The sequence below is a fragment of the Pongo pygmaeus genome, chromosome 16 (genome assembly GCF_028885625.2).
Source record: "Pongo pygmaeus isolate AG05252 chromosome 16, NHGRI_mPonPyg2-v2.0_pri, whole genome shotgun sequence".
NCBI classification, from domain to species: domain Eukaryota; kingdom Metazoa; phylum Chordata; class Mammalia; order Primates; family Hominidae; genus Pongo; species Pongo pygmaeus.
Genome location: NC_072389.2, coordinates 84,442,683 through 84,467,966, shown reverse-complemented (window position 1 = coordinate 84,467,966; position 25,284 = coordinate 84,442,683). Strand labels below are relative to the sequence as shown.

General features: G+C 44.9%; 1 protein-coding gene across 4 annotated transcripts in view; it reads right to left on the bottom strand.

The window, feature by feature from the left end:
* The window catches only part of HYKK (hydroxylysine kinase), a 31,959-nt gene extending 12,610 nt beyond the window's left edge, over nt 1-19,349 (bottom strand). For 2 of the 4 annotated variants that reach the window (XM_063652811.1, XM_054450878.2), the window contains exons 1-4: nt 19,168-19,283; nt 13,442-13,783; nt 11,761-11,900; nt 126-309 (exon numbers count right to left, since the gene is read on the bottom strand). In XM_063652811.1, coding sequence (XP_063508881.1) covers nt 126-309; nt 11,761-11,900; nt 13,442-13,778 — 661 coding nt within the window. In that variant the 5' untranslated portion in view covers nt 13,779-13,783; nt 19,168-19,283. Of the gene's footprint in view, nt 1-125; nt 310-11,760; nt 11,901-13,441; nt 13,784-19,167 lie in introns of all 4 variants that reach the window. The other 2 variants (XM_054450877.2, XM_054450879.2) reach the window with 2 other exon arrangements.
* Between the last annotated feature and the right edge of the window lie 5,935 nt (nt 19,350-25,284).

The window sequence follows — 25,284 nt, the reverse complement described above, 5'->3', positions numbered from 1 at the left end:
ATAGGAGCAAATATGGCAAAATTTTAAGATTTGATAAAGCTAAATTGTACCTCCATACTTTTCTGATGATATGAAATTTGACAGTTTAAATATCAAGAAAAATACTTCATTGGGAGAATACTCACATTCTCGAAAATGACTTAATTTGGTCATTACTTCCTCCTTGAACAGATGAATGACATGCTCAACAATCTCTCGGTTTCGATTCTGGCCCAGGGAATACAGGTATTTCTCCAGAAGAGGAACATTTTTCAGATTCCAGATGAAGTTCTCCCGATGAAGACTACTTAACTTTGGGTGATGGAATTTCTAAATCAAAAGCGAGATATTCTTAGTCTCTTGACAGAGCAACCACTGCTGAGAGAGGTGGGAGGTGCTGCACATTCTTTTTTTTTTTTTTTTTTTTGAGACAGAGTCTTACTCTGCCACCCAGGCTGGAGTGCAGTGGCACGATCTCGACTCACTGCAACCTCCACCTCCTGGGTTCAAGCGATTCTTCTGCCTCAGCCTCCTGAGTAGCTGGGATCACAGGCATATGTCACCATGCCTGGTTAATTTTTTTTTTTTTTTTGTATTATTAGTAGAGACAGGGTTTCACCATGTTGGCCAGGCTGGTCTCAAACTCCTGACCTCAGGTGATCCACCCACCTGGGCCTCCCAAAGTGCTGGGATTACAGGTGTGAGCCACCATGCCCGGCTGGTGCTACACATGTTTAATCAACCAGATCTTGTGAGAACTCACTCACTATCACAAGAGATCTGCTGCTTCAGAAGACTACCTGCTCTAGACTGGCCAAGGAGTCTGTGAGGGAGAGAGCTGGCATTCTCTCATGGTCATTGACTTGCCCCATTTACTTTAACTCACAACATAGTAAGCCTTCATATCTGTGCAGGATCTCTCAGTTTGGGGAGCACATTCCCAGCTCACTTGATCCTCATAATTATGTAAAGATAGGCATTATTGCCCACAGCTTACAAAAGAAATTGGAGGCAGCTCTAAAGAACTCTGTTCTCACCCATGCCCCTTGTAACCTCTCTGACTTCATCTTCTACTGCCTTTGCTCACCTACTCCAACACCCTGGCCTCCCTGATGTTCAAGGAACATGCTAGGCATGTTCCCACGTCACAGCCTTTTGCTTCTGCTGTTTCCCTTTTTGGGGATGCCCTTCACCAGATATCCACATGGTTAGTGCCGTCATTTCTACCAGATCTTTACTCAAAAAACACCTTCTCTGTGAGAATGTCCTGACCACTCCATCTAGAATTTCAACCCTCTCTCTGATATTTTGTACCTGTCGTCTCTGCTTATTTTTTCTTCTTACCACTTATTGCTAACATTTGTCATAGTTCACTTACTTATTTTACTGTCTACTCTCACTAGAATATAAGCTCCATGCGGGGTAGGGCTGTTTTTTGTCTGTTTTGTTCACTCCTGTATCCCCACACCTAGAACAGTGCCTGGCACATTGAAGGCACTGCTTGAGCAATATTTGCTGAATTAAAGGATGTTCTTAGAATAAAAAAATTCTGGAATTGGAAGGGCCTTTAGACTTTGACCACTCTATCTAAAGTTGTAAATAATTTTCACTGTCATTGCATGAATGGGGAAACAGGTTCATAGAGGGATAATGACTTGTTATTATAAGGCTGAGGGAGGACCTGGATCTTGTGACCCACAGTTGAGACCTCTTTCACAGAGTGAATGCTGGAAGATGCTTTGATGGTCATCCAGTGAAGTTGATTTCAAACTTTTTTGCACGACTTGCAGTAAGAAATATATTTTACATCATAACTCCAGTATACAGGCACACACATATAAAGAAAAAGTCTCCGTAAACAACACTTAGACCATTACATGTGACATATTCTGGTGTTTTTAAAAATTATATTCTGGCTGGGCGTGGTGGCTCATGCCTGTAATCCCAGCACTTTGGGAGGCCGAGGTGGGTGGATCATTTGAGGTCAGGAGTTCGAGACCAGCCTGGCCAACATGGTGAAACCCCGTCTCTACTAAAAATAGCCAGGCATGGTGGTGGGTGCCTGTAGTCCCAACTACCTGGGAGGCTGAGGCAGGAGCATCGCTTGAACCTGGGAGGCGGAGGTTGCAGTGAGCCGAGATCGCACCACTGCACTTCAGCCTGGGCGACAGAGTGAGACTCTGTCTCAAAAAATATATATATATATAAATAAAATTTTAAAATTATATTTCTTTTAAAAGTTCCTCTAGGCTGGGCACGGTGGCTCACACCTGTAATCCGAACACTTTGGGAGGCCGAGGCGGGCAGATCACGAGGTTAGGAGATCGAGACCATCCTGGCTAACACGGTGAAACCACATCTCTACTAAAAAATACAAAAAATCAGCTGGGTGTAGTGGCGGGCGCCTGTAGTCCCAGCTACTTGGGAGGCTGAGGTAGGAGAATGGTGTGATTCTGGGAGGCAGAGCTTGCAGCGAGCCGAGATCATGCCACTGCACTCCAGCCTGGGCGACAGAGTGAGACTCCATCTCAAAAATAAATAAATAAATAAATAAAAATAAAAAAAAAAGTTCCTCTAAATGGATTTCAATACTCACTATTATGATCGGGAGTTTGAGAACCTTCCCCTGATAATTCTCTTATCAGTAGCATTTTCTTGCTAAATAGGTCATGTAGCCTGTTTGAATACTTCTTGATATGGTTTGGATCTGTGTCCCCACCAAATCTCATGTCGAACTGTAATCCCCAATATTGGAGGTGGGGCCTGGTGGGAGGTGATTGGATCATAGGGGTGATTTCTTATGAATGGTTTAGCACTATCCTTTGGTGCTGTTCTTGTGACAGTGAGTGAGTTCTCATGAGATCTGTTTTTTGTTGATGTTGTTGTTTGTTTGTTTCTGAGGCAGAGTCTCTCTCTGTTACCCAGGTTGGAGTGCAGTGGCATGATCTTGGCTCACTGCAATCTCTGCCTCCTGGGTTCAAGCGATACTCCTGCCTCAGCCTCCTCAGTATCTGGGATTACAGGCACCCACCACCACGCCCAGCTAATTTTTGTGTTTTTAATAGAGATGGGGTTTTACCATGTTGGCCAGGCTAATCTCGAACTCCTGACCTCAAGAAGCCTGCAGAAATTTGCATAAGTAAAAAGGAGCCAAGCGCTAATAGCCAAGACAATGGGGAAAAGTTCTTGAAGTCATTTCAGAGACTTGTGGCAGCCCCTACCATCACAGGCCTGGAGGGTTAGGAGGACAGGATGGTTTTGTGGGCCAGGCCCAGGGCCCTGCTGCCCTATACAGCCTTGGGATATTGCTCCCCACATCCCAGTTGTGCCAGCTCAAGCCATGGATCAAAGGGGTATGATACAGGTACAGCTTGGACCACTGCTTCAGAAAGTGCAAGCTAGAAGCCTTGGTGGCTTCCAAGTAGTGTTAAGCATGTGGGTGCACAGAGTGTAAAAGCTGAGGCTTGGGAACCTCTGCCTGGATTTCAGAGGATGTATGGAAAAGCCTGGATGTTCAGGCAGAAACCTGCTGCAGGGGTGGAGCCCTCACGGAGAACCTCTACTAGGGCAGTGTGGAGGAGAAATGTGGGCTTGGAGCCCCCACACAGAGTCCCCACTGCCTAGTGAAGTTGTGAGAAGAGGGCCACCATCCTCTAGACCCCACAATGGTAGATCCACTAGCAGTTTGCACCCTGTCCCTGGAAAAGCCACAGGCACTCAGCACCAGCCCTTGAGAGCAGCCACAGGGGCTGAACATTGCAAAGCAACAGGGGTGGGGCTGCCCCAGGCTTGGGAGCCCACCCTTTGCATCAGTCTGCCTTGGATGTGGGACATGGAGTCAAAGGAGATTATTTTGGAGCTTTAAGATTTAATGACTGCCCTGCTGGGTTTTGGACTTGCATGAGGCCTGTAGTCCCTTTCTTTCGGCTGATTTCTCCCTTTTGGAACAGGAGTGTTTACCCAATGCCTATACTCCCATTGTATCTTAGAAGTAAACACCTTGTTTTTGATGTTATAGGCTCATGGGCAGAAGGGTACTTGTCTTGTCTCAGGTGAGACTTTGGACTGTGGACTTTTGAGTTAATGCTGGAATGAGTTAAAATTTTGGGGGACTGTTGAAAAAGGATGATTGTATTTTGCATTGCAAGAAGGACATGACATTTGGGAGGACAGGGGCAGAATAATATGGATTGGCTCTGTGTCCTCACCAAATCTCATGCTAAACTGTAATCCCCAGTATTGGAGGTGGGGCCTGGTAGGAGGTGATGGGATCATGGGGGTGGTTTCTCATGAATGGTTTAGCACCATCCTCTTGAGGCTGCTCTCACGACAGTGAGTGCATTCTCATGAAATCTGTTGTTTAAAGGTATGCAGCACCCCTGGCTTGCTCTCTCTTGTTCCTGCCCCTGCCATTTAAGACACCTGCTCCCACTTTGCCTTCCGCCATGATTAGAAGCTTCCTGAGGCCTCCTTAGAAGCAGAAGCCACTATGCTTCCTGTATAGCCTGCAGAAGCACGAGCCAATTAAACCCATTTTCTTTATAGATTACCCAGTCTCAGGTATTTCTTTATAGCAATTCGAGAATGGACTAACACACTTCCCATGGTAGGTACTTTTTACCCTTATTGAGATGGCTTTGTGTTCTTCCTTTTGTGCAGTTAAAATCTGCCTCTGCCTCTCTAATAGTATCCATACTACTGGTTCCAACTATGACCTCTGGGCCCATCTGGAACAGGATTAGTCCTCCAGATTTTTGAGGATAGTACTCCTGCTCCCTCGGAGTCCTTTCCCTCTCTCTCTCTTTTTTCTTTTTTTTTTCTGAGACAGAGTCTCACTCTGTTGCCCAGGCTGGAGTCCAGTTGCACAATCTCGGCTCACAGCAACCTTTGCCACCAAGGTTCAACTGATTCTCATGCCTCAGCCTCCCAAGTAGCTGAAATTACAGGCATGTGTCACCATGCCCAGTTAATTCTTTAGTATTTTTAGTAGAGACGGGGTTTTATCATGTTGGCCAGGCTGGTCTGGAACTCCTGGCCTCAAGTGATTCACCCACCTCAGCCTCCCAAAGTGCTGAGATTACAGGCGTGAGCCACCGCACCCAGCTTTGGAGTCTTCTCTTTTTTTTTTTTTTTTTGAGACGGAGTCTCACTCTGTCACCCAGGCTGGAGAGCAATGGCGTGATCTCAGTTCACTGCAACCTCCATCTCCCAGGCTCAAACGATTCTCCTGCCTCAGCCTCCACAATAGCTGGGATTACAGGCGCACACCACCACACCCAGCTAATTAAAAACATTTTTTTTTAGTAGAGAAAATGAAAACATTTTTTCACCATGTTGGCCAGGCTGGTCTTGAACCGGAGTCTTCTCTTTTGTACATTTAACATCCTGTGTGTTAAATGCCAATGCAGATCACAAAAACACACATAGTAAGCACTGAAAAAACACTGTTAGGAGCTATTACTTTTGGAGAGTGGGATTGTGGAGGAATGGAGATGATGGTGGGGAGAAAAAATTTTCATTTCATACCTTTCAGTACTGTTTGAAATTTTAACTGTGCATATTTATTATTTTTATTTTTAAAGGAAGTAAAATAGCTGGGCGTCATGGCTCATGTCTATAATCCCAACTAGTTGGGAGGCTGTGGTGAGAGGATCATTTGAGCTGAGACTACCCTGGGCAACATAGTGAGATCTCAGCTCATTAAAAAAAAAAAGAAGAAGAAAGGAACTGAAATATAATATTCTAGTTGGGTTTCCAGTGGAACGACAGTCTACTCGGGGAAGGCTCTGAGTCAGCTTCTGAAATGATGGCACGATTGACCCACGCAGCCGTAGAACTTCTCAGCTCTAGTATGGGGTACTGGGAAGAATCCTGGGGTTGAGTCAGACAGATCTAGGTTTCAACTGGCTCTACCACTTAATATCCCAGATTTTAGTTTCCTTAGATAGCAAAATCAAGCTATCAATTACCAGCTTTACAATCAATTGTGGATTCACTAAGACATGAAATGAAAACTTCATACGTATAGATGCTCAATACATGTTTGTTAAAATCAGTGTTGTCCTTGATCTGCCTGACTTCTCTGGCTTTTCTATCCACTTGGCTCCTTGCTACACCAACCTGAATTCTTGATAATTGAATCAGCACTCTTTATTAGCCTATCTTAGCTCTCCTCTTCTTATTAGGTTGGTGCAAAAGTAATTACAGTGTTGCAATTAAAATGGCAAACCCGCAATTACTTTTGCACCAATCAAATAACTCCCTCATTCTCCACCCCATACCCCAGCTCCCATTTCCCATGCATCTTGTTTCCTCTAGTACAAAGCTTTGACCACAATCATACTCATAAGCCTGTCCTATATTTTCTTCTTTCTTATAATTAATGAAATCTCCTGAGATTGACTTCTAGCCCATCTGTGGACCAAATGGCAACCAAATTCCAGTACTAGTTGGTCCCTTCACTTGTTAACTCCTCAGTTCTGGCCCCTACAATCCCCAGAACTCCTGCCTACTTTGGATCCCACAGGCCTACCTGACCAACTGCTGGAAGCTTCAATGGCCCAACCATGTCCCCAGCACAGCAGCCACAGCCTCGGCCATGCCTACATGACTAAAATACCACACTTGTTTATTATCTTTCATAGACTCTACAGTTCTTAGTACTTATAGAAAAACTAAGAACTCAGCTCCTGCAAAGTCATGGGGTGAGACTGGGTGAGGGGATGAGCAACAGGAATAATGCATGATAAAATGCATGTAATGCCAAATGAAGAATGTTTGGTTCCCTCTAGAGCTCCCTTGTCCTCTGTAAGACAACTTAAAGTAAGTTGCACAGCAGAGCAGCAGGTGGCTAAATGCATAGCAGAAGTGACACACTGTCAGCAATGATGTGGTGCTATTTCCCTCTGAAACTGTATTGCTTTTTCAGAATATAGCAGGAAAAGTTGAAAGTTCAGTGGCCATAGGCATATGAATGAAGCCCACAGTTAGGGCAGAAGGAAAGATTACTGGTAAAGGAAAACTATTATGCAACAGACAGTCATTTAAACCTCAATAGTAGGTTTAAGTCTGAGGAAGGTAGACAGACTTTAGTGAGCACTACAATCAGTTCAAAGGTTTTTGTTTTTGTTTCTGTGTTTTTTCGAGACGTTGTCTCACTCTTTCACCCAGGCTGGAGTGCAGTGGTGTGGTCTTGCCTCACTGCAACCTCCGCCTCCTGGGTTCAAGTGATTCTCTTTGCCTTAGCCTCCCAAGTAGCTGGGACTACAGGCACCTGCCACCACGCCCAGATAATTTTTGTATTTTTAGTAGAGATGGGGTTTCATTATGTTGGCCAGGCTGGTCTGAAACTCCTGACCCCAAGTGATCCACCTACCTTGGCCTCCCAAAGTGCTGGGATTATAGGAGTGAGCCACTGTGCCTGGTCCAGTTCAAAGGTTTTTCTAAATAAAATTAATATGTGAAGAAAATTTCCTAAAAATATATTAATTAGAATGGGCTATTTAAATCCAACTTATATTATTGTGAACAAATTAACATTTTAACGAAAGTCCACAAATGAATTTGCTCAAACTTAATTGAAAACTGTTTTGACGGAAATGTTTAATATGTTTACCACCAAACCCTTGCAGAAGCTCAATAAGTATTTGTTGAATAAACGGATAGAGTGCAATATAAAATGGTGATTATTGTAAGTATAGAAAAAGGTCTGTGGGTTTGTAAACATATGCTGAGCACCAAGTATGCCCCTGGGGCTGTGGAATAGCGTGGCACATGGAATAAATGGTTCAGAGAATGTCATCTCTGGATGATGGAATTAGTGGTAACTTAATTTTTCTTTGTATTTTTATCTGGTTTTCTTTAAATAATGGATCACGGAAGGATTTTGAGTCAGAAAAAAAGGTTACAATATTTCTATTTGAGGATCTAAGGATAAATGAATACTATTTACACTGCAACAGGGGCTTCAGTTTTTTGTTTTTTTTTAGACAGAGTCTCGCTCTGTCTTGCCCAGGCTGGAGTGCAGTGGTGCAATCTCAGCTCACTGCAGCCTCTGCCTTCTGGGTTCAAGTGATTCTCCTGTCTCAGCCTCCCCAGTAGCTGGGATTACAGGCGCCCGCCACCACACCTGGCTAATTTTTGTATTTTTAGTAGATGGGGTTTCGCCATGTTGGCCAGCTGGTCTCTAACTCCTGACCTCAGGTGATCCACCCGCCTTGGCCTCCCAAAGTGCTGGGATTATAGGCGTAAGCTACTGCGCCTGGCCGGGTCTTCAGTTTTTGGCCAAGAAGGGTGTAATGGGGGGTTTACCCTCCTGCCAGAAAAAGCAAAAACAGTGGACAAAATACGTTAAGACACTGGTTTTCAAGTTATTAGACGTTAGGCAATGAAAAACAGTGATCCCTGAGAGAATGGAAACAAACGAGGGGCCCAGGTGTGGTGGCTCACGCCTATAATCCCAGCACTTTGGGAAGCCGAGGTGGGTGGATCATTTGAGGTCAGGAGTTCAAGACCAGCCTGGCCAACATAGTGAAACCCTGTCTCTACTACAAATACCAAAAAATTAGCTGGGCTATGGTGACAGCTACTCAGGAGGCTGAGGCAGGAGAATCCCTTGAGCCTGGGAGGTGGAGGTTGTGGTGAGCTGAGATCGTGCCACTGCACTCTAGTCTGGGTGACAGAGTGAGACCCTGTGTCAAAAAATAAATAAATAAATAAATAAATAAAACACAAGGGCAGTTTGCCCCAGCTCACTGCCTTGACAGAGGATGCAGTGCAGAGAGGGAAGACCCAGGCGGAGCCCAGAGGACTCTCTGAGTTGAGGAGGTAGAGTTGAGAGTCTGGGGAGACCAAAGTAGTTTGAGTTTGCAGGACAGATTACCAGGGATGGGAGAGCTGCAGAGAGAGAGAGCACTCCAGGGATCTGCATTATGTCCCCCTTGAGAATTTAGCAGATGGGTGTATGACCCATGTGTCAATGTGAGGAAACTACTCAAAACTGGGGAAAGAGCCACCTGAAAAGATTAGAGGGAAGAGTACATGGCACGCACAGGGCCAGGAAGAGTGCCTGTTCCTACCGTCCACACTGGAAAACCTCACAGCTCACAGGACACTGAAGGATTTTGATCAGTAGTAAATTGGTCCTTGGTCCCATCTATCAAGTAGTAAAAGCATGACCCAAAAGGTTCAAACTGCTTCCAAGTAACTTCATTATATCCACTCAAGGAATCCCAGTAAATGGCAAGCATAACAAACATGAGGAAAACTATACAAGTCATGCCTGAATTAAACTGCTCAAAACAGGAGATAAAGAGAATTTTTTTCTTTTTTTTTAAGATGAAGTCTCGCTCTGTCACCCAGATTGGAGTGCAATGGTGCAATCTTGGTTTACTGCAACCTCCACATCCTGGGTTCAAGTAATTCTCCTGGCTCAGTCTCCAAAGCAGCTGAGATTATAGGTGTGCACCACCATGCCCAGCTAATTTTTGTATTTTTAGTAGAGACGGGGTTTTGCCATGTGGGCCAGGCTGGTCTTGAACGCCTGACCTCAAGTGATCCGCCTGCCTCAGCCTCCCAAAGTGCTGGGATTAAAGGTGTGAGCCACCCCGCCTGGCCTCAAGAGAAAGTCTTAAAAGCAGCCACACACATAAAAAGACACATTACATTCAGAGGAAAAATCTGATGTCAGATTTCCTGTCAGAAATAATGCAAGCAATGAGCCCGGGAGGCAGAGGTCACAGCACTGCACTCCAGCCTGGGCGACAGACAGAAACTCTGTCTCAAAAAAAAAAAAAAAAAAAGAAAGAAGAGAAAAGAAGTAATGCAAGCAAGAAGTGGAGCAATGTCTTTCTTTCTTTCTTTTTTCTTTTTTTTTGAGACAAAGTCTTGCTCTGTCACCCAGGCTGGAGTGCAGTGGTGCGATGACAACTCACTGCAGCCTCAACCTCTTGGGCTCAGGTGATCCTCCCACCTTAGCCTCCCAAGTAGCTGGGACTACAAGCATGCGCCACCACACCAGGATAATTTTTTGTATTTTTAGTAGAGACAGAGTTTCACCATGTTGCCTAGGCTGGTCCCAAACTCCTGGCCTCAAGTGATCCTCCTGCTTTGGCCTCCCAAAGTGCAGGGATTACAGGCATGAGTCACCGTACCTGGCCTAAACCTCTTTTCTGTATAAATTACCTAGTCTCAGGTATTTCTTTATAGCAGTGGGAGAATAGCCTAATACAAAGACCAACGCCCTGGCTAGGCATAGGGTAGCTCATGACTGTCATCCCAGCACTTTGGAAGGCAGAGGCGGGAAGATTGCTTGAGCTCAGGAGTTTGAGACGAGCCTGGGCAACATGGCGAAACCCCATCTTTACAAAAAATACAAAAATAAATTAGATGGGTGTGGTGGCACACTCCTGTAGTCCCAGCTACCCGGGAGGCTGAGGTGGGAGGATTGCTTGAGCCTGGGAAGTCGAGGCTGCATTAAGCTGTGACTGTACCACTGTACTCCAGCCTGGGAGACAGAGTGAGACCCTGTCTCAAAAAAAAAAAAAAAAGACCAACCCTTCTCTTCCTCCTCCTCCTCAGCCCACTCAAAATGAGGATGACAATGAAGACCTTTATGATGATCCATTTCCACTTAATAAATAGTAAATATATTTCCTTTGTCCTGTGATTTTTTTAAATAACATAAAAGGTACTCAGTCAATATTGAATAAATGAAGATGTTTTATGGGTGGGTCTAAAAGGTACCTGTCATACATTATATTGTTTCTATAGGGCAAAAACATCCTTAACATACATTATTAATCCATTTGCAACCTAGCTATTGCTTCATATGGAGCTCCAGCTGATTATACTGTGACTGGATGAAATCTTCAGGTTTCTGTTTGTGAATATTGACTGTTTTCAGTGAGCAGCATGAAGAATATCATGAATTTCTAAAAACTTAGGTAATCTTTCCAATACACCAGTAAGATTTATTTATTTTTCAATTTTTAAAAATTTTTTGGGCTGGGCGCAGTGGCTCACGCCTGTAATCCCTGCACTTTGGGAGGCCAAGGCGGGCAGATCACGAGGTCAGGAGATCGAGACCATCCTGGCTAACACGGTGAAACCCCGTCTCTACTAAAAATACAAAAAATTAGCTGGGCGTGGTGGTGGGCACCTGTAGTCCCAGCTACTTGGGAGGCTGAGGCAGGAGAATGGCGTGAATCTGGGAGGCAGAGCTTGCAGTGAGCCGAGATCGTGCCACTGCACTCCAGCCTGGACGACAGAGCGAGACTCTGCGTCAAAAAAAAAAAAAAAATTTTTTTTTGGAGACAGTGTCACTCTGTCACCCAGGCTGGAGTATAGTGGTGCGATCTCGGCTCACTGCAACCTCCACCTCCTGGCTCAAGCGATTCTCCTGCCTCAGTCTCCCAAGTAGCTGAGACTACAGGCACACGCCACCATGGCCTGAATTTTTGTATATTTTAGAAGAGATAGGGTTTCACTCTGTTGGCCAGGCTGGTCTCAAACTCCTGGTCTCAAGTTAGATTCCTCTGCCTCAGCCTCCCAAAGTGCTGGGATTATAGGCGTGGACCACCACACCTGGCCTACACCAGTTAGAGTTAGGCAGAAGTTAGCCTTACTGTCATAAAATATATGCACTCTAGGACTCCATTCCCTTCATAACATACCTTAGGTAGCACCATACATAAAAAGAGAATCTGATCCTTACTTTATTTTAAAAATAAAATAACAAGCAAACAAACATTCCTTAGAATAAAATAAAGCCCCAAATCTTACCTGCAGTGTCTTATCCAATTTGGCAGCTAGTTTTCCAATTTCATACAATAGCTGGGGGCTGATGGGAAGCTCAGCGATGGGTCTTCCTGGGAGGTAAGTCAGCAGCCTCACCAAGTAGCTTTTGATTTCAGAGCCACTATCTAAATGGATGGAATAAAATATCCTTTGACTAAATATATATATATATAGAGAGAGAGAGAGAGAGAGAGAGAGAGACAGAGAGAGAGAGAGAGGTATTTAAATATACAGAATTAGAAGCTATTCTGCCTCTGCAAGTATTACTGAAAAGAACAGAAATTACAGAACAACAACAAAAATGTGCTAACCTAAAACAGCTCGGCAGGATTCTATGAAGCAGAGTTGAGTGGATGAAGCAAGAAGGTAGAATATACAAACCTTAAGAACATTGGAACTGGCCATTTACATACCAATAAAATTATAGCCCTAACTCTGCTGGCCTTAGCTCTACACAGAAATTACCTACTGTGGTAAATGAAAGCAAAAACACATACTCTTTCATAAGTTCACAATTGAGGGAAGTGAGGTACAAATAAATGACTTCCAGAATCAGGCTTCCTGTGGGACAGCCACACAGGACAATAACTGTGTCTCAGGGACCACAATGGGCCTCAGGTATTTGGAGCAATGCAAATTAAGAAAGAATGGTAAACAATTAAGAGAGAAAAAGACAATCAAGATTTCGAAACTTTAAAAAAACTTCAAGAAATTGGTTTTAGCTTGCTGCTTAAAGAGCTGAAATTAGGTCCATTCTTAGCATTTTAGTATTTAGAGGTGAAAAGGGCCGTCTCACAGATGAGGACTGGTGGCCTTAGGGATTTAAGTGATCTATGTGTCCAAGGTCACATATACAGTAATGACAAAGCTAAAATCTAAAATTCCTGATTTCTTGATTTCCAGTATTATATTCTTTCTACTATACCACAGCACCAGAATTTATAGCTTCTCTAAGTAATAAAAATGTTTTATTATTTTTCTGGTTTAAAAAAAAAAAACAACAGGCCAGGCGTGGTGACTCATGCCTGTAATCCCAGCACTTTGGGAAGCCAATGAAGGCAGATCACTTGAGGCCAGGAGTTCAAGACCAGCCTGGGCAACGTGGCGAAACCCTGCCTCTACAAAAACACTACAAAATTAGCTGGGTGTGGTGATGCATGCCTGTAGTCCCAGCTACTCAGCAGGCTGAAGTGGGAGGATCACCTGAGCCCAGGAGGTCAAGGCTGCAGTGAGCTGTAACTGCGCCACTGTACTCCAGTCTGGGTGACAGAGTGAGACCCTGTCTCAAAAAACAAACAAACAAATAACCCCAAAACCACCAACAACAAAACAAACAAAAAATGAAACACAAAATGTTCCCCTGATTTCCACAAATGTTCCCCTTAGTTACCATCTTTCAGGGCCTTTCTAAACAGAAAACTTATACCACATTGGGCTCTAACTACTACTCAATAAGAGGACCAGTCACCACTTTGATGACGCTGTAGCTTATCCCAACACTGAAAACATAACCACCTCTAAGGGTGTACTATTGAGGTTGCTAAAAAATAATAACAACCACATCTACGCTTGGAATTATGAACCTGCTCTTCACAGTTCTACTTGTGGCCAAAATGCAGTGATGTGTCTGGATAGGTAATGGATCAGCGAGTTGGTCATCTCTTACCTACAGACACAAGAGAAGCTGTGTTGTCTCCTTTAGTGTGACACACAGAGGCTGTTGGAAATCCAGCTGCTTTCAGAAACATGATGATGTGATTCTGCACTTCAATCAGGTCTGGATTTTTGCTAGCCTTGGTGTTGCTTATTTTGAGGACATATTCAGTTGGGCCATCTTTGGTTTTTGAAACGTAGACATGAAAGTTTTGGTCATCATAGCTAGGAAGTGGCCGGACCTTGGAAACTTTCAACCCAAACACTGACTCCACTAACGCGGAGGCTTGTTCCTCACTGAAAGTGGGTTTGCTAAGAGCCTCTGACTGCTGATCATTTCCACTTGACATTATGTCTAGGGGAACAAAAAGCAACAAACAGAAAGTGGACACAGGATGAATATATTTATTTAAATGATTTTTCTCAAGACAGACCAGTAATGTTTCTGTTGATTCTGTACTTCTTTTGATTGTTAAGTTTTACTCATAAAGTTAAAAAAAAATCAAATCAGTGAATGAGATCAAGAAGTAGATGTTTTGGCAACTGCATACAAATTCTTATAGGACAAATTATTTTTAAACTTACCTCCCAAACACAGACTAGGAAAGCACCTTGGTATCACCTCGTCCAATCCCTCCTCCTCCCCTATTAATTTTATAGGGGAAATTTTGGTCCTGAGAGGTTAAGTGACTTGCCCAAAGTCACATATTAAGTCACAGTAAGAACTCAGCTCTGGGGCTGGACGTGGTGGCTCAAGCCTGTAATCCCAGCACTTTGGGAGGCCGAGGCAGGCAGATCACCTGAGGTCAGGAGTTCGAAACGAGCCTAGCCAACATGGTGAAACGCTGTCTTTACTAATAATACAAAAATTGGCTGGGCGTGGTGGTGGGCGCCTGTAATCTCAACTACTCGGGAGGCTGAGGCAGGAGAATCATTTGAACATGGGAGGTCGAGGCTGCAGTGAGCCAAGATCGCACCACTACTTTGCAGCCTGGGCAACAGGGCGAGACTCCATCTCAAAAAAAAAAAAAAAAGAAAAAAGAAAAGAAGAATTCAGCTCTCCAGACTTCTAATCCATGATTATGTCCTTTTGACTATATTCCTACCATCTTAGGTTAAACAATACATTCAAATACAGTGATCTTTTATAGTCACAGTTTGGTTAAATTATAAGGATCATCGTCTAATTTATTACACATATTTCAAATAGAAAAACGTAGACTGATGAGCTAAGTATTGTGTGAGTAACTGGAGGAGATAATGGCAGAGAGCCAAAGAAAACCCTGTATTCATTATAAGTATTAACCTGAAATGACTGATTCAACACTGAAGTGACGGAGTTTACCTTAAATTGTAAAGAATATGTTTTCCACTGCTGAGAGGAATAGGGGCTTAAAATTAAAATTAAAGTCAATTACAAAAAATAAAGTTACATTTGAGTTTGCGACCCATGAAATTAATATCTGCCAAAACTGTGACAGAAGCTGAGAGGGAGAGAAATTACTACAGCCTAAGGGAAGACATTCTCGAGAAGATAGATTTGAATTTTCATTTTTAAAGACAGAGATGGGGGTCTCACTTTGTTGCCCAGGTTGGTCTCAAACTCCTGGTCTCAAGCGATCCTCCCACTTACGCCTCCCAAAGTGCTGGGATTACAGGTGTGAGCCACTGGACCCGGCCTGAATTGATTTTTTTTTTTTTTTTTTTGAGACAGGGTCTTGCTCTGTCGCCCAGCCTGGAGTGCAATAGCGTGATTACAACTCACTGCAGCCTCAACCACCAGGCTTAGTGATCCTGAACCTCAGCCGCTCGTGAACCTCAGCCTCCTAGGTGGCTGGGACTACAGAAGCCACCCTATCAGGCTAATTTTTTGTATTTTTTGCAGAGACAGGCTTTCACCATGTTGGCCAGGCTGGTCTTGAATCTCTGGGCTTAAGTGATCTGCCCGCCTCCGCTTTGTAATCCCAAAGTGCTGGGATTACAGGCATGAGCCACCACGCTGGGCCTTGAATTTTTAAGTATGATTTGGATACACGGGTGGGGGAGGAGACTGTTTTCTTTCACTTGGTAATTCCACCCTCTGCTACCCACACCTGGTATATTTTCTGAGCATCCAGCTACATATGAAAGACAATGTAGGGCTTCTGAACATGCTTCAGGAACCCAATATTTAAGGTCGTTAGAATCTCATGCTGTTTTCCCAAAATAGTTTTATTCTAATCCTTCTTTCATACTAAGTTGTAAATAATTGATAACATCGTGAGGGTGAGCTGCATTTTAGGGTATGTTTTGATTGCTGTTCAGGGGATACAGTATTATATAAAAATAATCTTATGGGCTGGGCACAGTGGCTCATACCTGTAATCCCAGCCAGCACTTTGGGAGGCCAAGGTGGGAGAATCACTCAAGGCTAGGAGTTCGAGACTAGTCTGGGCAACATAATGAGACCTCCTTCTCTATTTAAAAAAAAAAAAACAGAATCTCACGAAGAGTTAGCTTTTGTGGAAAGTGGAAGATGTGTTGCTTCTGACAGGGAAGGGGCATGAGACCACTTTCTGAGAGGCAAGTGTTCTACATCTTGATTAGGTTTTGGTGACATGGCTTACATTTGTCAAAACTTAACTTAAAACCTAAGTAAACTAGTAAGATCTGTGAATATCACTGAATGTAAAATTTACCTTTAAAAAAGAAAGAGCGCTTCTGAGAAATTGGCTAGGACAGGGGAGGTGGATCTTAGGACTTTCTTGGAACTCCAAAAATCAAACCATATGCCTGTTAATGCCTAATTTATTTGGCTGTATCACAGCAAAAACCCACCTAACTCCAGTGAGGGAAAGGGGATAACATTCAGGGAGATACACCAGAAATCTCCTATATGAACCCCTCCCTGCCTCAGTCCCAGGACTATAGCCTGATGACTCAAGTTAAAATAAGGGTAGGTAGAGAGAGTGGCTCACGCCTGTAATCCCACCACTTTGGGAGGCTGAGGTGGGTGGATCACCTGAGGTCAGGAGTTCGAGACCAGCCTGGCCAACATGGCGAAACCCCGTCTCTACTAAAAATACAAAAAAAAAAAAAATTAGCCGGGCATGGTGGCCGGCGCCTATAATCCCAGCTACTCAGGAGGCTGAGGCAGGAGAATCACTGGAACCCAGAGGGGTGGAGGTTGCAGTGAGATGAGACTGCGTCACTTCACTCCAGCCTGGGCGAAAGAGCAAAACTCCATCCAAAAGAAAGAAAAGAAAAGAAAAGAAAGGAAAAGAAAGAAAAAAAGAAAAGAAAGAAAAGAAAAGAGAGAAGAGAGAGAGAAAGAAGAAAGAAAGAAAAGAAAAGAGAAGAAAGAGAAAATAAGGGAAAGGTAACCCTCAAATGCTAACCATCCCCTAGTCCCCACCATGGCCTTCCCTGATCCTCCTACCCAAAGCGATTTCTCCAGCCTCTTAACTTGCATAGCCTGTGCCACTGGTGGGTTTCCACCACCTGTTACTGCAAGTTAATGCCTTCTTGACAATCATGTTTCCTGTTGACTTTCTAACCAGGCATTTGCTTTCAGAAGCAAGTTAAGCCGTTCAGATTTTGTTCACTGAAGATATTGTGACAAAGCCTAAATGGAGTTTCAAAACAGTCTTTGCACTTGAAACTTCTGGGAACCAACATATCCTGTCACACTGTGTTTAGGCTTAAAACTTTACAGGAATTTTAACATTCCTTCTGGAGATATGTAAACTGGTATAAGGTAAGTATTCAAAATGCAATATGAACTGAAGCATTAACTCCAAGATGAAATCCTGGAGTCATTTTCAACTCCCAAAGCGTTGAAGATGTCAAAACAATTCTGAATTTGAAATGAATGATAAGTTCTTAAAGTTGTAAGGAACCTTAGAGGCAACTGGTGAAGGCCAATCTCCTTTCTAGTCCAGATGTTCCCATACAATCTTTGACTTGTTAAGCAACTCTTAGGAAAGCCCTGTTTTCCATAGCTGTGTAAAGCAAGGTTGTTAGCTCTGGCCATCCAAATAGACTGATGTAATAAAGGTTGTGCTGGGAGAAATAGGACATATTTTAGTCCCAGCTCTGCTACCTAACCTCTGAAACTCTGGACTAGTCATGTCTCCTCTAAAACAGAGTTGGACTAGATTATTACTAAAAGTCTCCTCTAGCTCTAGTATTCTATACTGCTAAAGTTCTTTAAGTTTGCCTTTTTTTAAATACAAGTGCTCCATACATAGAACTAATGGCGCAGATCAAGTCAACTCCTGAAAGTAAATAAAAACAAAGAAAAAAATATGTTTATCAGACATGTCTGTCTTAACCAAATGTCTCCTTTGTATGGAGGGGAATTTTTTTTTTTTTTTTTGAGACAAGGTCTCTGTCACCCTGTCTGGAGTACAGTGGCATAATCACTGCTTACTGCAGCTTCCAACTCCTGGGCTCAAGGGTTCCTCCCACCTGAGCTTCCCAAGTAGCTGGGACTGCAGGCAGGTGCCACCATACCTGCTTTTTTTTTTTTTTTTTTTTTTTTTTTTTAAGAGACAGGGTCCCACTAGGTTGCCCAGGCTGGTCTCGAACTTCTGGGATCAAGCAATCCTCCTACCTTGGTCTCCCAAAGTGCTGGGATTACAGGTGCAAGCCATCATGCCCGTCTTTTTAATTTTATTATTTTTATTTTTTTTAGAGACAGTGTCTCGCTATGTTGCCCACTCACACAGTATTAAAAATTATTAACTTTTTTTCCTACTTCATTCAAAGGGAGAGGAGGAATTCAGGTACTATAGATTGTTGGTCTATATATCCGGCCAACAGTATTTAGCTCCTGAAAAAGCCCGCAGGAAGCAAGTGTGATTTCCAACTCCAAGATCTGCGCCAGAATCTTACCACCTTTGTCCTACAGCCAGGAGGGGCTGGACCTTAAACTCTGTACTTTGTGCAAGGTATACCAGACAAGAAACAGGAGTCATTCTTGATTCTTTCCTGTCCCTCACTCCCAACGTGTAACAAAGTCTAGTAAATTCTACCTTAGCATGTCTTCCAACTCTACCTTTCTTCTCCTACATTCCCTTTTGCTGCGTCCTTCCAAGGGATTATACCCAGTCAATCTCTGTTTTCTCAGCCCCTAGGCTAGTCCCTTATTTAATATTTAATGGTGAACCAAGGGTGACCTTCACTCCACAGACCCATGGGGCAATTCACCCCCATCCAAAGGGATCATGAAACAGAAAGGTGGGGAATTTAGCATCTGTAGTTTTTCAAAGACAACAATGCATTACTAGGTGATTTTAAGGGTCTTCCCCGTGGGTGAAGGGGAAAAAGTGGTGGGTGAGCGGGCTGCAGAGGGGTTGCTGAACCAAGAGGCAGGAAAAGACGGGAGGAGGGCGCATGAGTAAGTGAGGTCCAGTGGAGCTCAGAGACTGCTCCCAGCAGACACCTGCCAGGCGCCGGCACAGCCCTCGGCCAGCGACCCCACACAGACCCGGGAGGGCTGGCCTCGACAGCTTCTCGGGTGCCACGCTTTCATTCTGGGGGCCCAGCTCAGCCCTCCTAGGTTGCAGGTGAGGTCCGGGAAGAAGGGTGACTTGCCCATCACGCACGCAGCGAGCTGAGGGTAGCGGGGGCTGGAGGAGCCTGAGGCATAGGACTCCCGGCTCCACACTTGCAGCGAGCCTCCCTGCCCTCGGGGGTGCCCCCGACTCCCGCAGCGGGGACGCGGGGCTCGTCTCTGCTTCCCCCTCCTTGGCTCACCGGCAGCGACCCGACGTCCTGGGGTGGATCCCGCTTTCCAGCAGCCAGGTAGTGCGGCCTCGGCCCCGCACTGCCGCTAGGAGGTAGAGCAGGGGCCGCAGCGCCCGCGCCCCTCCTCCAACCCCCGCGAGTCCTGACTTCTGATTGGCTCCTCCCGGTTCCTCGCCGCCCAGTCAGCGCAGACTACTGGAAGGCGGAGCGCGGCCGGGAGCCAGGATTTTTTCCTGGCCCCGCCTAGGAGGCTGCGAACAGAAATTCAGAGATCCGGCTTCTCTTGACTTTCTGCAACTCCGCCCAGCCTTCTCACAGTGAGTATCCCAGTCAGAATCCGGCTACCTTTTCATGAACCGGACTCCTTATTCCTGATTGGCTCTCCGGGTTGCCTCCCCACCCCGAGTGGGCAGGCCTTCGGCTCTTGAGTGGCACCTTCGAGTTCCGCAGGGTCCACTTTGTCGTGGCGGTAACACTGACAGCTCCTCACCCGCATCCACGTTTTTGTTTCCTAGCCTTCATTCCTTCTGTTGGAGGCACGTATCCTGGAAGTGATACTCTTAGAAAGCGTGGCCCCAGGGAGACTCGACCCCATCCCAGCCCCAGGAACTGCAAGGGTCCTGATTGGAAGGCCTGAGTAAGGCCTGGCTGCGTTCCGCAGGAGGATGCTGGAATGTTAGAACCCGAACAGTTTAGGCAGGGCGCAGGTGGCTCACGCCTGTAATCCCAGCAATTTGGGAGACCGAGGCGGGAGGATCACCTGAGGTCAGGAGTTCGAGATCAGCCTGGCCAACATGGTGAAACCCCTCTCTACTAAAAATGCAAAAATTAGACTCAGGGGGTATGCCTGCAGCTGCAGAAAGATGTATGGGAACAGACACACAACTCTCCCTCAGAGATAAACACAACAAAGAGACACAGAAGCGGCCCAAGCCTCTGATAAACTCTCCCACCCCGAATCTTTAAAAACTTACTTAGTCTGTAAGAGAGTGTGCCTCTGACCTAACTTGGCCAGACGCCCCTCTCAGGTTTGTTTTCTCTAAAATAAACCTCTTATGACCGCCAAGCCACTTTTCGTGTTTCTTTCCTCTTTCTTTAATTCTTACACCGAGTAGCTGGGATTACAGGCGCCCACCACCACGCCTTTATCTAGGTAGTGGAATCAGTGGGCTCTCTTTCTGCAGGAAAGTTCGCAGAGACCCCATGATTTTCAGAAAGCTGCACGAGATTCATGGGGTAACAGCCAGGTTAGTTGGATGATCTTAACTGTTAAGGGCATGAGGCGCTGATAAATAGCTTGATGCCCTTCTCCAGCCAAGCAGGACTTCTCCGATAAGTCAGAGCACTCTATCTACTGTAGGCTACTGGAAGAGAGTCCCGGGTACTGGTCCACTCATGCCTGCAAATTGGTCTCTATTTTGTTTTTGCAAATGCACATCCACCCTTTGTTTTCTGCCAGGATATAACACACTCGGATTATCTATAGTCACCCTGATTAACTTGGATGATTCCCAAACCTCTATCAACCACCTACTGAGGGAGGCTTCTTCCCCTGCTTTAGATATGGTTCGTACCTGCTTCACTTCTAATCTCCAAAAGGCAGAGCTGTTTTTCACAACCCTAGGGGAACATAATTCATATCTTATTCCTTTAGATTGTCAAAGAGTGATTTCGACTTGGAGTTTTCTGTAACCAGAATTGGAATCCTACTGGCTCCCTTAGGCCCCTCTGCAGGCTTTTTGCCTTGAGTGGCTTCTGAGTTATTTCCACCTGTCATTATTCCAGCTCTATTGGTCTTTTTCTACTTCTCTTGTGATGAGGGAATGGGAATTAAGATTGAATCTGGAAATTGTGAGAATTGGAGGCAGGGCTATTGGATCCACAACTGCCCTCTTTGGTATGTGCGTTTCCACTCCCTGAATTCTTTTGAAATATTGTATTTGGTAGGGTGTGGTGGCTCACGCCTGTAATCCGAGCATTTGGGGAGGCCGATGGAGGTGGCTTACTTGAGTTCAGGAGTTTGAGACCTGCCTGGATAACATGGTGAAACCCCATCTCTACTAAAAAGACAAAAATTAGCCGTGCGTGGTGGCCAGCGCCTGTAGTCCCAGCTCCTAGGAGGCTGAGGTAGGAGAATCGCTTGAACCTGGGAGGTGGAGTTTGCAGTGAGCCGAGATCGCACCACTGCACTCCAGCCTGGACGACAGAGCAATACTCTGTCTCAAAAAAGAAAAAAAAATGTACTTTGTAAATTGCCTTTTTCACTTTAAGTGACCATTTACTTGTTTTAAAGAATATCCTCGGCCGGGCGCAGTGGCTCACGCCTGTAATCCCAGCACTTTGGGAGGCCGAAGCGGGCGGATCACAAGGTCAGGAGATGGAGACCATCCTGGCTAACACGATGAAACCCCGTCTCTACTAAAAATACAAAAAAATTAGCCGGGCGTGGTGGCGGGCGCCTGTAGTCCCAGCTACTCGGGAGGCTGACAGGATAATGGTGTGAACCCAGGAGGCGGAGCTTACAGTGAGCGGAGATCGCGCCACTGCACTCCATCCTGGGCAACACAGCGAGACTCCGTCTCAAAAAAAAAAAAAAAAAAAAAAAGAATATCCTCATACATAAATCTTTCGTGCACTTTATGTGTTTAAACTGCTCGGCGTCATATTACTAGGTATAAGAGAATAAACACTTTTAAGGCCTTTTTATTTATTTTTTGAGACAGGGTCTCTTTGTCGCTCAGGAGTGCAGTGGCGCGATCTCAGCTCACTGCAACCTCCGCCTCCTGGGCTCAAGGGATCCACCCACCTCAGCCTCCCGAGTAGCTGGGACTACAGGTGCGCATCACCACGCCCGGCTAATTTTTTGTAGAGACGAGTTTCGTCATGTTTCCCAGGCTGGTCTTGAACTCCTGGGTTAAGCAATCCTCCCACCTCTGCCCGGCAAAGTGTTGGGATTATGGGCGTGAGGCACTGCACCCGGTCTAAGCCTCTTAATACATGTTGCCAAATCATGTTCTCCCCTCAAGAATGCCAACATTGGATTTTAAACATTTACAACATTCTAAAAAGTTCCACCAATGTAAGACAAGATGCGTTGTCATTTTTTTTTTTTTTGAGACAGAGTCTTGCTCTGTCGCCCAGCCTGGAGTACAATGGTGTGTTCTCAGCTCACTGCAACCACTGCCTCCTGGGTTCAAGCGATTCTCCCGCCTCAGCCTCCCGAGTAGCTGGGACTACGGGCACATGCCACCATACCCAGCTAATTTTTGTATTTTTCGTAGAGACGGGGTTTCACTATGTTGGCCAGGCTGGTCTCCAACTGACCTCGTGATCCGCCTGCCTTGGCATCCCAAAGTGCTGGGATTACAGGCGTGAGCCACCGTGTCCGGCCAGATACGTTATTTTAAGCTGGGCATGGTGTTGCATGTCTATAGTCCCAGCTACTCCAGGAGGCTTGGGCAGGAAAAGTGCTTGAGCCCAGGAGTTCGAGGTCAGCCTGGGCCACATAGACCCGTTTCTAGGGGGGAAAAATGTCATGTCATTGTATTAACGTTTCTTTAGTTGGCTACTGGAGCACTTTTAAGTAGTGGCTCTCAAACATAGCTCAGTGGCTCGTCATGGTGGCTCATGCCTGTAATCCCAGCAGTCTGGAAGGCTGAGGTGGGAGGACTGATTGAGGCCAGACGTTCAAGAGCAGCCTGGGCAACACAGTGAGACCCCCACCTCTATTTTTATACTTTTTTAAAAAAAGAGCTCAGTGATAAAAAAAAAAACTGGAGTGAAACAAAATGAACAATTTGCAGTAAGATTATAGACATGATTTTATATTATAAAACAATGTCCCATAAAACAATATCCCAGCAGTTTTATGATACTTCCTTTCTATATTACAAGTTGTTTAAAATGCTCAAAAATTGGCTTTAGTCTCCACAGTGGGCTACAGCTAAAGCAGCGCTTAGAGGAAAATTAAAATATTTACATTTACATTGGAGGAAAAGTGTTACAAAGCTGGGGGAAAGGAGGAAATTAAATAAGTAACAGAAAGGAAATACTTCAGAGCAGAAACCAATAAAACAAAACAAACCGGGCACGGTGGCTCATGCCTGTAATCCCAGCACTTTGGGAGGCCCCAGCGGGCAGATCACATGAAGTCAGGAGTTTGAGACCAGCCTGGCCAACATAGTGAAACCCCGTCTCTACTAAAAATGCAAAACAAATTAGCCGAGCATTGTGGCACATGCCTGTAATCCCAGCTACTCGGGAGGCTGAGGCAGGAGAATCGCTTGAACCCGGGAGGTGGAGGTTGCAGTGAGCCGAGATCGCACCACTGCACTCCAGCCTGGGTAACAGAGCCAGACTCCGTCTCAAAAAAAAAAAAAAAAAAAAAATCCAAAACCAAAACCAAACAAAAAACCAGAAAACAATGGAGAAAATAATGTAAAAAATTGGCTCTTTAAAAAATTAATTCAATTTCTAACCCTTTAGAGAGACTAATCAAGGAAAAAAAAGAAAACACAAATTACCAATATTGGTAATAAAAAGGGACCCTGCCACAGATCATACAGATATTGATAGGGAAATATTGAAAAAAATGCTTAAAATTCAGTACTAACACCACGTAAACACAAAATTCACAGTGACAACATACTTTTATAAGAGACAGGGTCTTGCTGTCACCCAGGCTGGAGTGCAGTGGCATAAATCATAGCTCACTGCAGCCTCAACCTAGGCTCAAGTGATCCTCCTGCCTCAGCCTCCCAAGTAGCTGGGACTACAGGTGCACACCACCACACCGAGCTAATTACTATTATTTTTTAAGAAACAGGGTCTTGCTATGTTGCCCATGGCGGGGTCAAATTCCTGACTTCAAGTGATCCTCCTGCCTCCTGCCTTGGCCTCCCAAAGTGTGAACCACCTCGCCTGGCCACACTTGTCATTATACAAGCAAATTTTGTGAGAATTACATAGACATCTGCTTTTGCAATAAATGCATTTTTTTTCAAGTATAGAACACAGGTTTACAACATATTTCAAATCAAAATGGTAAATCTGAAGCTACTTTATAATTAAAAAGCAAAATTAGCATCAAGTGAAAACTGTAAACCAACTAAATGCTACACTGATGAAGCTCTTAAGTTTCCTTCTAGACTGGATATTCAAACTATCAGCTTGCGCCTATGTTGGTATTAGCCTTTAGGTAATGCAAACTTCTTAGAATACTAAATTGGAATCCTTAGGAAATTCTAATAAAGTGCCAATTATGGTTTATGATTACTGAATTCTAAGAAATAAACCTTACTCTTTTAGGTTGCTAATAATAGTGGGAAGAAAGGATACGTCTTTTTCGATGAGTGTCCCTGCCCAAATCTCATGTCAGATTGTAATCTCCAGTGTTGGAGGTGGGGCCTCCAACCAGGAGGTGACTGGATTATGGGGGCGGTTTCTTATGGTTTAACACCATCCCCCTTGGTGCTGTCCCAGTAGTGAGTTCTCCTGAGATCTGGTTGTTTAAAAGTGTGTGGCACCTCCCCTGTCTCTCTCTTCCTCCTGCTCTGGCCATGTGAAGTGCTTGCTCCCACTTAATCTTCCACCTTGATTGTAAGTTTCCTGAGGCCTCCCCAGAAGCCGAGCAGATGCCAGCATCATGCTTCCTGTACATCCTGCAGAACCATGAGCCAATTAAACCTCTTTTAAAAATAAATTACCCAGTCTCAGGCATTTCTTTATACCAATGTAAGAACAAACAAATACACCTGGGATCCTGGCTCCCAGCTTCCAATGACTTGCTTCATGAACACTAATGAACAGGCAGCACAGGGAGCAGGCATCCTCAGCTGTTCCTGTAAGCACAGAGGCACAAGAACACATAGCATCTGGATGGCAGCACATTTTTTTTTTTTTTTTTTTTGAGACAGAGTCTCGCTCTGTTGCCCAGGCTGGAGTGCAGTGGCACGATCTCCACTCACTGCAAACTCTGCCTCCCGGGTTTACGCTGTTCTCCTGCCTCAGCCTCCCGAGTAGCTGGGACTACGGGCGCCCGCCACCACGCCTGGCTAATTTTTTCTATTTTTAGTAGAGACGGGGTTTCACCGTGTTAGCCAGGATGGTCTCGATCTCCTGACCTCG